The 16129-nt window shown below is 40.1% G+C and overlaps 1 protein-coding gene across 16 annotated transcripts in view; it reads left to right on the top strand.

The window, feature by feature from the left end:
• Window positions 1–13503, top strand: part of MTSS1 (MTSS I-BAR domain containing 1) — a 175476-nt gene extending 161973 nt beyond the window's left edge. For 4 of the 16 annotated variants that reach the window (XM_073330171.1, XM_073330170.1, XM_073330173.1 and 1 more), the window contains 5 exons: window positions 4641–4760; window positions 5714–5908; window positions 7712–7876; window positions 8293–8455; window positions 10580–13503. In XM_073330171.1, the coding sequence (XP_073186272.1) occupies window positions 4641–4760; window positions 5714–5908; window positions 7712–7876; window positions 8293–8455; window positions 10580–11277 (1341 nt within the window). In that variant the 3' untranslated portion in view covers window positions 11278–13503. The remainder of the gene's footprint in view (window positions 1–4640; window positions 4761–5713; window positions 5909–7711; window positions 7877–8292; window positions 8456–10579) is intronic. The other 12 variants (XM_073330179.1, XM_073330180.1, XM_073330181.1 and 9 more) reach the window with 5 other exon arrangements.
• Window positions 13504–16129: the final 2626 nt, after the last annotated feature.

Here is a 16129-nt window from a genome sequence, read left to right on the forward strand (position 1 = left end):
GGATACCTAGTGTTTTAAACAAGAAGGATACAGACTTTACCAAACAGATAGACAGAGCTACCTAATCTATCAGTGAACATCCAGCAAAGTGAAGACTGCTTTTCAGTATATTGAAGTGATAGCTGGATATTACTGAGCAATTAAAGAACACAGATCAGGTTGGTCTTTTGTAGTTGATAGTTATTTAAAAGGCCAGACTTATATCAAGTGGGGTTGGAATTGCCTAAGTCTTGTTTTGAGGGAACTCCATAAAACTAAGGAGGGGAATATGCTGGTAGAGACAGCACGTAACATCTCTTTGGGGGCACACTTTACATGGCAGAGGTCCTATTGAAGCTAACCATAGCCTAGTACAATAGAGAGGCCCAGGTTTGGGAGCATCTAGGGTCAACTGATGTGGTAATTATTAGGGTTGTCAATTAATCACAATTAACGCATGCGATTTAAAAAAAATGAATCACGATTAAAAGAAGTAATCATGATTAATTGCACTTATAACAATAGAATACCAATTGAAATTTATTACATATTTTTGGATGTTTTTCTACATTTTCAATATTGATTTCAATTACAACACAGAATACAAAGTGTATAGTGCTCACTTTATATTATTATTTTTATTACAAATATTTGCACTCTAAAAGTTATAGACAAAAGAAATAGTATTTTTCAGTTCACCTAATACCAGTACCGTAGGGCAATCTCTTTATCATGAAAGTGTAACTTACAAATGCAGATTTTTTTTTTTGGTTACATAACTGCACTCAAAAACAAAACAGTGTAAAACTTTAGCGCCTACAAGTCCACTCAGTCTTGCTTCTTGTTCAGCCAATCGCAAAGATAAACAAGTTTGTTTACATTGACAGGTGATACTGCTGTCTGCTTCTTATTTACAATGTCACCTGAAAGCCGGCGTTATTTACATGCCAGATATGCTAAACATTCGTATGCCCCTTCATGCTTCGGCCACCGTTCCAGAGGACATGCTTCCATGCTGATGATGCTTGTTAAAAAAAAATAATCCATCAATTAAATTTGTGACTCTACTTCTTGGGGTGAGAATTGTGTGTCTCCTGCTCTGTTTTACCCGCATTCTGCCATATATTTCATGGCATAGCAGTCTCAGATGATGACCCAGCACAGGCTGGTTTTAAGTACACTTTCACAGAGGATTTGACAAAACGCGAAGATATCAATGTGAGATTTCTAAATACAGCTATGGCACTCGACCCAAGGATTAAGAATCTGAAGTGCCGTCCAAAATCTGAGGGACGAGGTGTGGAGCATGCTTTTAGAAGTCTTAAAAGAGCAACGCTCTGATTCGGAAACTACAGAACCCAAACCACCAAAAAAGAAAATCAACCTTCTGCTGATGGCATCTGACTCAGATGATGAAAATGAACATGCGTCAGTCCGCTCTGTTTTGGATCATTATCAAGCAGAACCAGTCATCAGCCTGGACGCATGTCCTCTGGAATGGTGTTTGCAGCATGACGGGACATACGAATCTTTAGTGCATCTGGCACGTAAATATCTTCCAATGCCAGCTACAACAGTGTCATGCGAATGCCTGTTCTCACGTTCAGGTGACGGGGTAAACAAAAAGCAGGCAGCATTATCTCCTGCAAATTGTAACCAACCTTGTTTGTCTGAGTAATTGGCTGACCAAGAAGTAGGACTGAGTGAACTTGTAGGCTCTAAAGATTTATATTGTTTTATTTTTGAATGCAGATTTTTTTTTGCACATAATTCTACATTTGTAAGTTCAACTTTCATGGTAAAGAGATTGTACTACAGTACTTGTATGAGGTGAATTGAAAAATAATTTTTTTTGTTGTTTTTTACAGTGCCAATATTTGTAATAAAAATAAATATAAAGTGAGCACTGTATACTTTGTATTCTGTGTTGTACTTGAAATCAATATATTTGAAAATGTAGAAAACATCCAAAAAGATCTAAAATAAATGGTATTCTGTTGTTGTTTCATCACATAATTAATCGTGATTGTGGTTTAATCTCTTGACAGCCCTAATAATTATATTTGACTTATCAGGGTAATAATAAAATGATGTCTTTTGATTTTGAGTGAACATGAAAATGCCTTGTTTATAATAATGTAAGAAATGTACTGTAGGAAAGTGGACAGTAATTACACAGTTGGAGAGACTGCACATGGAATTAATTCTAGTTTAAATCTAATCATGACAAAAGGACAGCAAAAGCCATTGTAAAGGCACAAGTCACAAAAAATCAAAAAAGCTTTTAAAACAACCCAGTGAGGATGAAAACTAGGTAATGGTATTAGAAAAGTAAATAAAGAAGCAGACAAAGCAAGTTGAAAGGACAACTAGAGCAAAATAAATTCTGATCTCAAATTGCAGAAGACAGTTTGACTAACAATAAAGGATTCTTAAAATATCTTTCTAGAGATGACAAAGGAAAATGGGTAATCTCTAAAAAGGGAAACTAGGTCAGAAATATGTGGCAGGTTTGTTTTAACTTGCTTTTGCATGTACAAATCAGGAAGCTGATGGGAATCCGCTGATGAGGAGATCCCAGATAGTAAGGAAGAAGTTAGTATAGTTCAGAGTGGAAATATTTCTGGAAAAAAATCCTTCTTTCTACATAAATTATGAAGTGCAGATAACTCTACAAATCCTTTTTTTTTTAAAAAAAAAAAAAAAACCTGACTGAAATTAGTAACAGTTTCACTGACAGTCAGTGTGTGTTTGTTTTTAATACCAACTTAAAATATATGGATCAGGAACCTTTACTACATGTGTTAGGTAAACTAGTAGGAACACCTGGGTACAAGGGCCTGGAGGTCTGTTATGCTTAACTAATTGTTGGAGTTCATCAGTTATTTATATGGCAGTCTGCAGAAATTATTATGACTATAGCTCCCCAAGTGTGTTGAGTGCTTCCCAATTACAGATGAAGATGCAGCCTCTGTCTAAAAGATCATACAGGCTAAAATACAGGATATCCTTTGATACCTAGCTATTCAGAAAGCATTCAATAAAGTACTACATTCATTGGCTAGCAGAAAGTTCTGGTGTGTGGATAAACTAGCTTTCCTTGGTTAAGAAACGGGCTTGGAAGACATTAACTGACTGGACCAAGCATCATTTTGGTCATGTCAGGAGCTCTTCCTTTGTTAATGATTTATAAAATATCAGTTTGTTGTCACTTCATTTCAGAATTGACCCAGTCACCCAACGGACCACGTGTGAGATTTAGTAGGGGTCCCCCAGGAACTATAAATCTCTGTGAGCCACCATCAAGTATTAGCTTGTCCTGAGTTTCTTCAGCTTTAAAAAAATCCAGTTGGGTTGTGTTATTGACCACAGACCATCAGAAGTCACTGCAGAGACTTTCTGCTGCCCGTGGAAAAAATCCAAGGGAGTGATCTCAAGTTACTGTCAGCCTGACCCAGCTGAAGTCAGTGGAAAGACTCCCACTGGTTTCAGTAGGCTCTGGATCAGGCCCGTCAGTAAGATTTTGTCTTCCTTGGTATGGTGAGAAAAGTTTTTTGTTTGTTTTTAAGAAGCAACACAGTACATGAATTGAAAATATAGCAAAATGAGGATGCCGACAGATTGAAATGGATATGGCTCTTGTATAGGTCGAAAGCTGGAAAGTGCCATCTAATCTAAAAACATGGTACAATGGCCCAAAATACTGTATATATTCGATGGAATGCCCCTAAGCCATACTAACCAAGAAAGGTTATTGAAGAACAATCCCTGACACCAAGAGTCGTCATCTAACAGACAAGGTAGCAGGCTACGTAGAACAAAATATAACCCTGAAAAATGGCATTTGTTGGCTGTGCAAAGCACTGTTTAGATTGCTATGTTAGTGTTGTGTTAGCTTTAATCTCTTTCATACAAGAGGTGATTTTTAGATTTGTAGCGAGTGCATTCATTGAAGGGTAACCACGGTCATTCCAGGCTTTAACAAAATATTGACCGTGATGAAATAGTTAAAGGGGTGAATTGAACTTTAAGCTCACCCAATAGGTATGTTCATAATTGTGAGGGGATTTCATAGTCAACCTGGTCTCACAGGGAAGGGTTCCAAAGAGGGAAAGTCAGACTGTATGCTGTTCTCTAATGTCCAAACGCAATCAAGCTTTGCATACGCACATTTGCATCTGCAAAAAACAGAAGTTGTTTGCACAAGGGGTGTTTGCCATTTTGCAGGCACATGTTGAGTCTAGACAGCTTCCAGTAGGAAACTGAGCTCATGATATAATCTGCCTTTGATATGAAATAGTTAAATGCATATAGGGCCCATAAGCTGAGTTCCCTCAATTTCCACTGACTATATAGGAGGGCCCTCAGCACCTGAGGGCATCTGGCCCTGGAGGTGCAGTGGCACAGAAAGCAGTGGGGGTGAGAGAACCAAGAGGTCCATCTGTCCTTGCATTAAGGAATTAGTTTCTTCTGTACAGTTACTGATCACTAGTGATGGCTTTGAGCAGTATTTAATGATTGATTTTAACCCCTAACCCTCTGCTTTTCTCATCCTTCCCCTTCTTCTGTGTTTGTCCGTCTGTTTGTGCGTGCTCTTTGTTTTCCTTTGTTGGTGGCTTGTTTTTTCCTTTCCTTGCGTTGTGGTGCTGTTCACGCTGCAGAATTCGTCCAGCTCTGCCTCTTCAGAAGCTTCTGAAACCTGCCAGTCAGTGAGCGAGTGCAGTTCCCCCACCTCAGTCAGCTCAGGCTCCACCATGGGGGCTTGGGCCTCCACAGATAAGGTGAAAAATTTCATCTCAGACATACAAATCTTTTGGCTCATTAGCCAAGCCCAGCCATTGAATAACAGCATGCATGGGACACGGAGCTAAGACCCTTCCCTGTGAAGATGAGAAAAAGAACTGTTATACACTCCCTCAACGAATGAATACATGAGTAAACTACAGTGAAACTTGTCTAAACTACCAGTCTGGGGACCTACAAATTGGTGGCTTAAGAGTTTTTGTAACACAGGTGCAGCCATACTGCACTCTCTGCTTGGGGGCACTGTGGGAAGTTGTCTGCAGAGAGTAGTTGCCTAATATGAGTGGCCTCTTGTTCAGGTTTCACTGTCCATGTGTTTTCTCCAAATTATTGTATTATGCATTAATCTCTGAGAAACCCAGGTATGCAAAAAAAAAAAACCCACCATGCTAGAATAAATTTTGGATAAACCCTAAATTTAGGGGAGCCAGTGATGTCAGTATCCATTCTCATCCAGCCATTTTTCCTTCCCTCCCTTGTCATTATGCTGCTGGTACATATCATTTTCAGAGGCTGCACACTTTCCCCTCTCTGTTTTATTGCATATGATAAAGCTGACATGAACATTTTCAGCTTTGGAAATGTTTAGTTTCCATATCCAGAGCTGCATCATCAGTAAATTGTTGGGTCTCTTTTTTTTCAAAATACCTTCTCCAGGGGAGACCAGGCAAAGCTGCTTAGTCCAAAAAAAAATGATTTCTGGATTGTCCTCTGAAATTTGTTAATTCAAATAACAATTTTCAAGCAGGCACACTTCAAGAGCAAACATTAGATCCTTTTTTTAATTAGCTGTTAATTTGTAGCAGTTCTCAATTTTTTTGCTTTAAAATTAAGAGACTTTCTGCCCAGAGCATATCAGTCACCGTATATTTCCATACTCATCTTGTTTATATTAATTTATTTTTTGTTTGTTTGTTTTTTTTGTTTCCAGTTGTCTAATGGGTTTTATCACTGTAGTTTATCAAGTGACCCATACCTAGCTTCAGTTGGTGCAGGTCCTTTCCCTCATTTCCCGCCTGTCTCCCGCGCATGGACTCGGGCTTCCTCAACCCTCCTTCCAGAACGCGGTCATTATTACACCATTGGGCCAAGCATGTTATCATCATCTAAGATCCCTAGCTGGAAGGTTTGTGTTTCTTTTGTTGCAGCAATGCTCTCCTCTCCATGCATTTCGATACTCACTGCGGTCCTTGCCTTTCAAATCCCACTTAATTACCAGTTGATCTGCTCTGTTTAGTACCATTCTAAAGTGGAGTTTAAATGCTGAATATTTACCACAATCCGATTATAAAGGTACAAAGAACTAAACCAATATTTCTGCATGACCATGAATAGTGTAAGGTTTGTAAAATACTTGCCTTTAAAAATAGGGTTGGCCTTAGAAAGGGGGATGGGGGGGTTGTTCCTTTGTGGGCACTCTAGGCTCTGTTCAACAGGTGGTAAGACTTCCACAAGTTGCTTAGCACCCCACCGAACTTATGCCTGAAGAGGCAAATGTAGGGTTGGCATCTAGTTCACTGAGTAGATGTTTTTTAAATTGATTAACAATGTACATATGTTGCATTTAGCTATTGTAAAGAACTACTAGAGAATACCCCTGTCTTTTAGTGGATGGAATCAGAACTGTTTCATTGTGTCATAGGCCCAATAGTGCCCAGAGCTTTCAGAGATTCTCATTTAGCTCAAACAGGAGGAATGGGCCTGTGTTTTTGGACCAGGACAATCTGAGTTCTGTCCCCTTGAAGCTCCAAGTAGCCATGGTGTGCATCATACAGACAGCTGTGAAGTTCTTGGCTGGCTATGGATTTTTGTTACAAGATTGCAGCTTTTTTAAATGGGACTTTTTATAAATTAAATCCAGACTTGGGATACTTATTGCAGCTGTAGAATGCTACATATAGGCTTCCAGTTCTACCCCACCCTCTGAAACTTGGAGTCTGTAGCTCTACCTCTCTCCGAAAGCCCTTTATGGAGGATGGTAATGACCACCTCTGGGCTTGGGTATCTTCCATGAGTCCTCCATTGACTTCAAGAGGGTAGAGAAGAGGCTGATTAGCAGCCAGGCTGCTACCAGAAATGGGCCGTGTAGTCTTCAGGTTCTGGCAGTTCACTTATGGAAAGGGGAGAAAGGACTTCATGTACAGATTAGAGAAGACCTCTTTACAATCAGTTGAGCATTATCATTTGGTAAGCAGCACCTCTGATTCTGGTCATCAGTGAATTTGTAGTCCCACCAAATTTCTCTGCTTAACACCTTTCCTGGTGCATGCTCTATAATTTCTATGTACCCTCAGAATTTTCACTGCTTAAGAGAGCCATAAGTGCATATATTCCCAATAGCTTGAAAAGTTGCCTTCTTCAGGGATTCAGCATCATCAGTATGCAAAGTGAAGTTAGCCCTCCTCAATATAGCTCTAACTAAAACCTAGATTTCAGCTAATAAATAGCTTTAAAAGAAAACACTCAGAATAAATGCACACTTTTAATGTGGTATTTAGATCTGTTGAAGACCAAATTTTCAGAACACTGCAACCATAATGTGATGTGTGCACTTTCTGCTATTGCCCATGCATATGAATTTTTAGATGGCTAGCTGGCCATTTGCACATGCATTGCAATTGCTCATTTGTGGTAATGACATAAATTTTGCCTCTGTGTTTCTGAAAATTTAGGTTTTAAATGCAACTGAGTTTTACCTGGAGAGAATTAAGGTATTTTAGGTACCTTGTTTAAAGGAGGATTAGAAGAGATGGGTTTATATCATGAACTTCTTCATATATATCCTGAGAATTAAGTATTTTATTTCACTTTTTTCAGTATTGCACCTACATTTGATACCTAGTCTGCTGCTATGTTGGTATTGTTCTATAATAGGAATGGTTGTATTTCTGCATAGACCATATGTTTACTAATGGAAACGTTTTCCTAGGATTGGGCTAAACCAGGTCCATATGATCAGCCTATGGTGAACACATTGCAACGCCGCAAAGATAAACGTGAACCAGACCCTAATGGAGGAGCCCCAAGTGGACCATCTGTGCCCACTGAGGAGGCCCAGAGACCTCGGAGTATGACTGTGTCAGCTACCACAAGGGTGATGCTCTAATTTTTACTATGGAGCTCTGTGCACAGGGCATGTATTTGTTAGCTCTTGCAAACATTTTAGTTTAATGATTTCTGTGGTCATAACTCTTTTTATAAAGACAAAATGGTTAAGGCATGGGCATAGTCTTCGGCATTCATAAATATGCAACTATGGAGGATACACAGTTCAGTATGTTGGCACTTTGGAACTATGATGTAAGAAGAAACACCTATTTCTCTCTCCTTTTCTTTTTCTTTTTTTAATAGTGAATATTTAGAAATAATCCTGTTGGGTTGTGGTGGTGATTCAGGTTGAGGTGGGAAAGGATACAACAGTGACAGGACCAAACTTGGTGTGGTCTCGGAAGTAATGCCCCAGCGGAATCATACATAAATCTAACGAGCTGCTTTCCTGTGTGTAACTAGCAGGGAGAGGAGATAGAAGCATGCGAGGAGCTAGCTCTGGCTCTGACGAGAGGTCTGCAGCTGGACACCCAGAGAAGCAGCAGAGATTCCTTGCAATGCTCCAGTGGCTACAGCACTCAAACCACCACACCATGCTGTTCGGAGGACACTATCCCGTCACAAGGTATACGGATCTAAGCTGCTGCACTTCTTGACCATTCAAAACAAAGGCCATCACAGCCCCTGACTTCTCACTGCTAATGGATTTGTCTCACTGACTGTGTAGCCTTTTGGGTGGTCCTGTATTGTCCAATGGCAAATCCATGAACTTTGCTCAGTAGCTGACTAGTTCATTCTGTGAGCTTTTTTGAACATAGGTGGAAATTGTAGTAACTTTAACTGAAAAATAGATTTTCTGAAAGTTTATTTGGGGATACGTGACAAATTGCATTCACGATTTATTTTTAATTCAGCTTCAGAAGAGGCAACCCAGCCAAGAGGGAGTGAGCCGGATTTATTCTTTGTGCACCACTAAAATTGTTTACTAATTTTGAATCCGTTACACCTATGCAAGCCCATTAAAGGTTATAAGGGTTGGATAGTTATAACTGAAGGCCTAATTTGCCATAACCTCTAACTTCTAGTCTGTGAGAAGGAGACTTAATACTCAGAGCTTAGGCTGAGTTTGAAGGGCTGGCCATTAGAAAATATTTTTACTCCTAAGTCGAACGTATCTGATGGAGAAATCATTGAGACACAGCAGATGTGCACCTCCACAATGCAATTTTTAGAATGGCCTTTTAGATCAGGACTGCACTTCCATCATCACTGATGAATTAAAAATATTGGGACGTGGCTAACAGGACAGAGTAGTGAGTGGTTTTAAAACTTGGGTTCTCTATGGTTGGCACCCAAATTTTTTAGACACCTGAATAAGTTATCTGATTTTTTCAGAGGTGCTAAGCACCCATAATTCTCATTAACTTCAGTGAGAGATGTAGGTGCTTATCCCCTCTAAAATCAGGCCACTTAGGTGCTTAACTTTAGACACCTAGGTTTGAAAGTTGTGGCCATGGTATCTTAGGCTTGTTCACCTTTTGGGTGCGTGCACATGCCGGTAAAGTGTCTTCTGCAAATATTAATAGATACAGTAACTCCTCACTTAGTCGTCCGGGTTAACGTTGTTTCGTTGTTACATTGCTGATCAATTAGGGAACATGCTCGTTTAAAGTTGTGCAATGCTCCCTTATAACATCGTTTGGCAGCCGCCTGCTTTGTCCATTGCTTGCTGGAAGAGCAGCCCGTTGCAGCTAGCTGGTGCGGGCTTGGAACCAGTGTGGACTGGCAGCCCCCCTATCAGCTCCCTGCTCCCCTAAGTTCCCTGTGCGGCAGCTGCCCAGCAGGCTATCAATTGCTGGCAGTTCAGCTGTCTCTCCCCCCACTGCCATGTGCTGCCCCTGCTCTCTGCCTTGGAGCTGCTCTTCAGAGCCTCCTGCTTGCTGTGTGGGGAGGGAGGGGGGCTAATGTCAGGGTGCCCCCCTCCCCCCTGCTCCTGCACCCCGCTTACCCCATCTTCCGTAGAGCAGGGGGGACACACGACAGGGCTCAGGAGGGAGGGAACTTCCTGGCCCATTTCAGCTTGTTGATCTACTTAACAAGGCAGTGTACTTAAGAGTGGGGTCAGCATACTTAAAGGGGCAATGTGCATCTCTCTCTCTCTCACACACACACGGTGTGGGTCTCTGTCTGCCATGCTGTCTCCCCTCCCTCCATTCGTGCTGCCTTGTAGATTGTGAGGCTACATTAACAACAATGAGTTAACCCTTGAGGCTCAACCAATTGCTAGTTCATCATTTAGCAGTAAGACGTTCCCTGGGAAATATCCCACCCTCTGACCTCACCACCTCAACCAAGCTTCACAATCATCATTGCTGTGTACCAGTATTAAACTGTATGTTTAAAACTTATACTGTGCGTGTGTGTGTGTGTGTGTGTGTGTGTGTATATATATATATACACACACACACACACACCATTTATATATATATAGTCTTCTTGTCTGGTGAAAAAAATTTCCCTAGAACCTAACCACCACCACCCCCCATTTAAATGAATTCTTATGGGGAAATTGGATTCACTTAACCTTGTTTCGCTTAAAGTTGCCTTTTTCAGGAACATAACTACAATGTTAAGTGAGGAGTTACTGTATTGACTTCAAACTTAGTATTGTTATACACTTACTTTAGACTCACTAACCTAATACAGCTGTTTGCTCCAGCTTGTTTCTAACAGTATCCTTTGGCATCAGTTTCAGATTATGATTATTTCTCCGTGAGTGCCGATCAGGAGACGGAACAACAAGAATTTGACAAATCCTCAACCATTCCAAGAAACAGTGATATCAGCCAGTCCTACCGCAGAATGTTTCAGGCCAAGCGTCCTGCTTCCACTGCAGGCCTGCCAACAACGCTTGGACCTGTAATAGTTACACCCGGTGTAGCAACCATCAGACGGACCCCTTCCACCAAACCTTCGGTCAGACGAGGTACCATAGGGGGGGGCCCTATTCCAATCAAAACTCCAGTAATTCCTGTCAAAACGCCAACAGTACCAGATGTACTAGGGGGACTGCCAGGCATCCTGGGTGGGGCAGAAGAATGTGCTGAGCAGAGTCCTGAGTCTGAATCAGCAGGCGACGGTGGGCAAGGAGTCACCAGTATGCCCTCTTCCTTGTGGAGTGGACAAGCATCTGTCAACCCTCCACCACCAAGCCAGAAGCTGAATACCCCAGATGAGCAGAGACAAGCAGTCCCTGAAAGTGAGGGAGAAGAAAGCGAAAGGGATAGCTCAAGCACCCTTGCGCCCCCATGCCAGCCAAAGTGTGACCCAGGAGACCTGAGCCCTGGAGATGCCCTGCAAGGTGAAGACATGCTGAACGCCATTCGCCGTGGTGTCAAACTGAAGAAAACTACCACAAACGATCGCTCGGCACCTCGTATTTTGTAGACAGGAGATTGCTGCCAGAGTTCTAGTCAGTGAGAATGAACTGTGATGAAACCTTATTTGTCTCTATCCATTCCAATCTATAATCAAACAATTTTGTAGGAAACTCAGTAATAGACAGTTTTGAGGTACTATAAATGGGAAAAGGAGATGAAAACGCATAGTAACAGACATTTTCACTAGTGTTTTAATTTGTAAATATCAGTGATTTTGTTTCTGCACATTTTGGATCTAAGACCCCCTTTTAATTTTTTCTGAAGGTGCCAAATCCCATTTAACTTTTGTATAACTCTTTGTAAAGTTTTAAATACGCAGGAGGAAAAAAAAGTTAAGTAGTTAACTCTGGCAAAGAGATTTACTGCATTTGGCTTTTTTGCAGGCTTTTGTAGAGCACCTTGTAATAGTGAGATTTAAAAGAAATGATACTTCTGTGTATAAACGAACCAGTAAGGAATAGATACTCATTTAAGTATAATGATTTTGTTTGTTTTGTTTGAAAAGCGGGAATAACAGTTGATGATAAAAGCAATATAATGCAAGAAAGAAACCTGCAACTGGTAGAGTATTGGGGGATAATGGGGGGGAGGGAAATGCCATCAAAATAGCAGATGCTGTTGCACAAGAGTAGCCTAGTAGGATTAAGTGCTAGTAGCTTCACAGTAAGTGCATCCGAATAAGCCATATTGGATTGCGGTGTTTGTTTCTGTAGCGTGTTTAAAGACTTTAGTTTTTTTCCACATATTTCTTCTAGACTGCACAGCAACAACTTTCAGTCACATGCATGCCACCTGAACTGTGTAGGCTTAGAGGTCCTCCATCACTTTCCATTCCGCTCATCCTTTCATCGAATACAAACAAGTTCAAGAGGCTTAAGGCAGTTACAAATGTGAAAACGTTTTAAAAATGATAGCAGGGAGTTCTTCGATATATCAAAATGCCTTTTAGTGACTGAGCCCAGCAGGCTGGGCACCCTGAAAAGCCCGAATATTTTGAGAAAACACTTAATGATTTGACTGCAGTCACCAGCTTAAGATCTAGTAAATTGCAAATATATTTCTTTTCCAATTCAGGGGCTTGTTTTTCTTACCGTCTTTTAAATGGCAGTTGATTGGCTTTTACTAAATACTGAAAAATAGGGGGGTGGGAGAAAGATTTGTATTTAATGTCACTTCTCCAAGACTGACCACTCTGTTCTCTTTTTTGTATTCTAGGCAATGTATTTTTGGAATGTTATTGATAGAATTATAGATGAGATGGATTTTTTTCTTAAAGTAAAATTAAGTTATTACTGCAGTACCCATCTCCTGAAGCCAACAGAAATGTGCAGAACTTGGGAGTGCCGCAAGTGTTCTGTTCAAACAGCCCAAAAGGGCACAACCTGCCTGTCTTCATCAACCCCAAAAGTGAGATAGGTACCAGGTTTGTATGTTTGTGACTGTTAAAATACACCAAATAAAATGTAAGGGGCTAGTTTCCACCAAACACTGCAGATTTCTGTTGGCTTTTGTCTTGCCTACATAACCTCTTATGCTTTAATACATAACTGCATTGGATGTGAGCCTTCTTGTAACTGAATAGTCACTCTGTTCTATATAATATTTACACTGCTGTGGTTGCTTAACATTTTTATATTATGGCTTTAAAGCAAAAAGGCATGATTCTTAGAACATAGGAAACCTTCCTTTCTTTGAAAAACAAGCTCCTTATTACTGAATATAACAAACAGTAGTGCCTGGGGTGGAGCCCACCAATCTTGATAAAGTAGCTGATGCATTGTGCAAATGATGCTTTGAGGCGGTTTTTGCTTAAACAAAAACTGTTAGGAAATAATCTCAATAGTTAAGTGTTATTTAAACCTTTGAAATAAATGGATGTAACTGTACCGAAGTACAGCTTTTCACTTGTTTAGTTCTTAAACGTAAGTATAATCTCGGTAAATGTAATATAAAATGTTGCCAAATTCAATGTAGAAAGAATGTGACAAAACACTTTGGATAGTTCTATTGTTTGTGTTTTTGCATATTGTAAAAGCAGTGTCACAGCTAAAAAATAAAAAGTTTCTAATGGTAAATTATTGTGGTTTAGTTGCTAGTTTGTACTGAGAGTTGACCTCTCCTTGTGCAGCTTTTTGTTCTAAACTGGTATAAATAATTGCTGTAACTGTGGGTCTCCCTTCTACATTGTAATGATTGCTTCAGCCTACATTATAAATAAAGAACTGATGGAAAATGCGTGTTTTTCCATTCTTAAAAAAGACTCCGTCCTTTCAGGGCTTTGGATGTAGATGTTTTTCTTCGTCTAATTCCTTTAAAAAAAATATAAAACACAGAACATGCAAATCATGCCTGAACTCCAAGCATCTGAATCATGCATGTAGGTAAACAGAAGCTTAGATGAGGACTCTCGGAGATTATACTTTTGTTCAGTTGTTTTTTTCCTAGGGCGTTTGGAGAGGTGGCCCTGAGGTTAGAGGAGAAAGATACATCGTACAACACTCTAAAGTGCTGGCCAATACTGTGCTTTCAGTATATCTGTTTTCCTGGTGGACTGCAGTTATCCTTTTGCCTTAGGACGAAGATTACTGCTGTTGATGCGGCTTGTGTTCTAATAAATATATTAGTCAGTATCAAGCATAACAGTAAGTGCTATCTTCCATATATTTCTGACTGATGTCTGCTCTCCGTTCTGGTGCCTGTCCTAAAGACAAAGGTAGGATGGGAAGGAATTGTTTTAAAACTACCATACAGCGTCCTAATTTACCTGCTGCTGAAACAGACAATTCATGTCCTAAAGTTTTCATTTTTCATTCAGACATGAAAGGAAAACTCAAGGTGGTTGAGCTAGATATATGTTGTGCCTTTAAAAGCAGTATACTTGCATACCCACTTTCTTTCTACTGCCATAATTTATTTCATAAGTGCGTGGTGCTGCTAGGCAAGCCTATACAACCTTGAGGCACTTTCCTAATGGTTCTCCAGTGTGTGTCAGCTTTGACCCTGTGTGCAAACATTTGAAAAAAGTATTCTCCTAGAGAACATCAGACATAGGGCCATCAGATCTGATAGCCACTGAAGTCAATGGAAAGATTCTCACTGGTTTCAGTGAGCAATGGATTGGCTCTTCAGTGCTAGCTGTAAACATGGAGACTTCAGACAAGTGGAATAAAAAGGGTATATTTGTCCCCAAAAGGCCATAACAAGGCAACAACTCGGATCTGTTTAGTGTTTACACTGAAGGTAGGAGTTTAGTTGACAAACAGCACAAGAATCATGGGAGAGTAAAAAAAAAAAAGTGGCTTGTGTCCATTTTAAAGAAAAAGAATCAGACAATTCTGTGTAATTAGTTGCTAAAACAAATTGGCTGTTGGAACTTGTTTATGGAAAACATCTCAAACTAGCCTGATTTTTGGGTGGCTTTTTTTTATGACAAGTTTAGTTGATAAAGGCAATAGTGCTGATGTAATATATTTAAGACTTCTGTAAGACATTTGACTTGGTACCACACGACACTGATTAAGAAGTTGAGTAATGCAAAATCAACATGGTACATATTAAATGGCTTAAAAACAGGTCTTAAAATGTAACTATAAATGGGAAATCATCGAGTCGATATGTTTCTAATGGGTCATGCAGGGATTGGTTCCTGGACCTTTGCTATTCAACATTTTTATCAATGATCTGGAAGAAAACAAAATCATCGCTGATGAAGTATACGGATGACACATGGATTGGGGTTGTGGTAAATAATTAAGATGATGAAGTAATCTGGAATGTTCGATAAACTGGGCACAAACAAAGGTGTTTGAATACCACCTATGTAAATGTATATATCTAGGATCAAAGAATATAGGCCATTCTTTAGGATGGGGGACTCTTGAAAGGACTTTGTGCTTCTAGTGGCTAATCAGGTGAACATTAGTTCCCAGTGCAAACCTGGTGGCCAAAAGGGCTAATGCAATCCTTGGATATATAAACAGGCATCTCAAGTAGGCGTAGGGAGGTTATATTACCTTTGTAGTTAGCACTAGTGAAACAGCTATTGCAATACTGTACCCAGTTTTGGTGTCCACAATTCAAAAGGGATGTTGATAAACTGAAGTTGAGAGAAAGCTATGAGAATGGAAAACTTACCATACAGTGATAGCTTACAGGAGTGCAATCTGTGTAGTTTACCAGATTAAGGGGTGACTTGATCATTATGTAAATACTTACATGGGGAACAGAAGTTTGATGATAGCAGGCTCTTCAGTTTATCAGAAAAAGGTGTAACATGATCCAATGTCTAGAAATTGAAGCTAAATAAATTCAGACGAGTAATAAAGGACATTTTTTAATAATTAGGGTAATAAATCATTGGAACAATTTACCAAGGGTCATGGTGGATTTTCCATCACTGGCCATTTTTAAATAAGGATTTGATGTTTTTCTAAAAGATCTGTTCTAATTCAAACAGGAATAAATTCATCCGAGTCCTATGGCCTGTGTTATGCAGGAGTCAGATTAGATAATCACAATGGTCCCTCCCTTCTGACCCTGGAATGTATGATTTTGGACTGGCTAACTTCCAAAATTTTGCTGCAATTATTAGAGCTGCTGTGCTACAAAGAACCTAGCTATGGCAAGGAGTGCTTTACAAATGCATGAGTAAAGGCTTAGCTGGGACTCCTGTTATGAACAAGTCATCTCTACAACAGCCCTGTCAGTGACAGCCACCTCCTCCCGCAGCCCAAGACATAGCAGGGAACTGCACCAGAGGCTAAAGGGGGAAGAGGAACATCCTGCGTATGTGCGGAACAGTTCTGTGCTAAAGATCAGGGGTCATATGTGAGAGAGAGAGAGAGAGAGTTGTGCTCATG

The sequence above is a fragment of the Lepidochelys kempii genome, chromosome 2 (genome assembly GCF_965140265.1).
Source record: "Lepidochelys kempii isolate rLepKem1 chromosome 2, rLepKem1.hap2, whole genome shotgun sequence".
Lineage (NCBI taxonomy): Eukaryota > Metazoa > Chordata > Testudines > Cheloniidae > Lepidochelys > Lepidochelys kempii.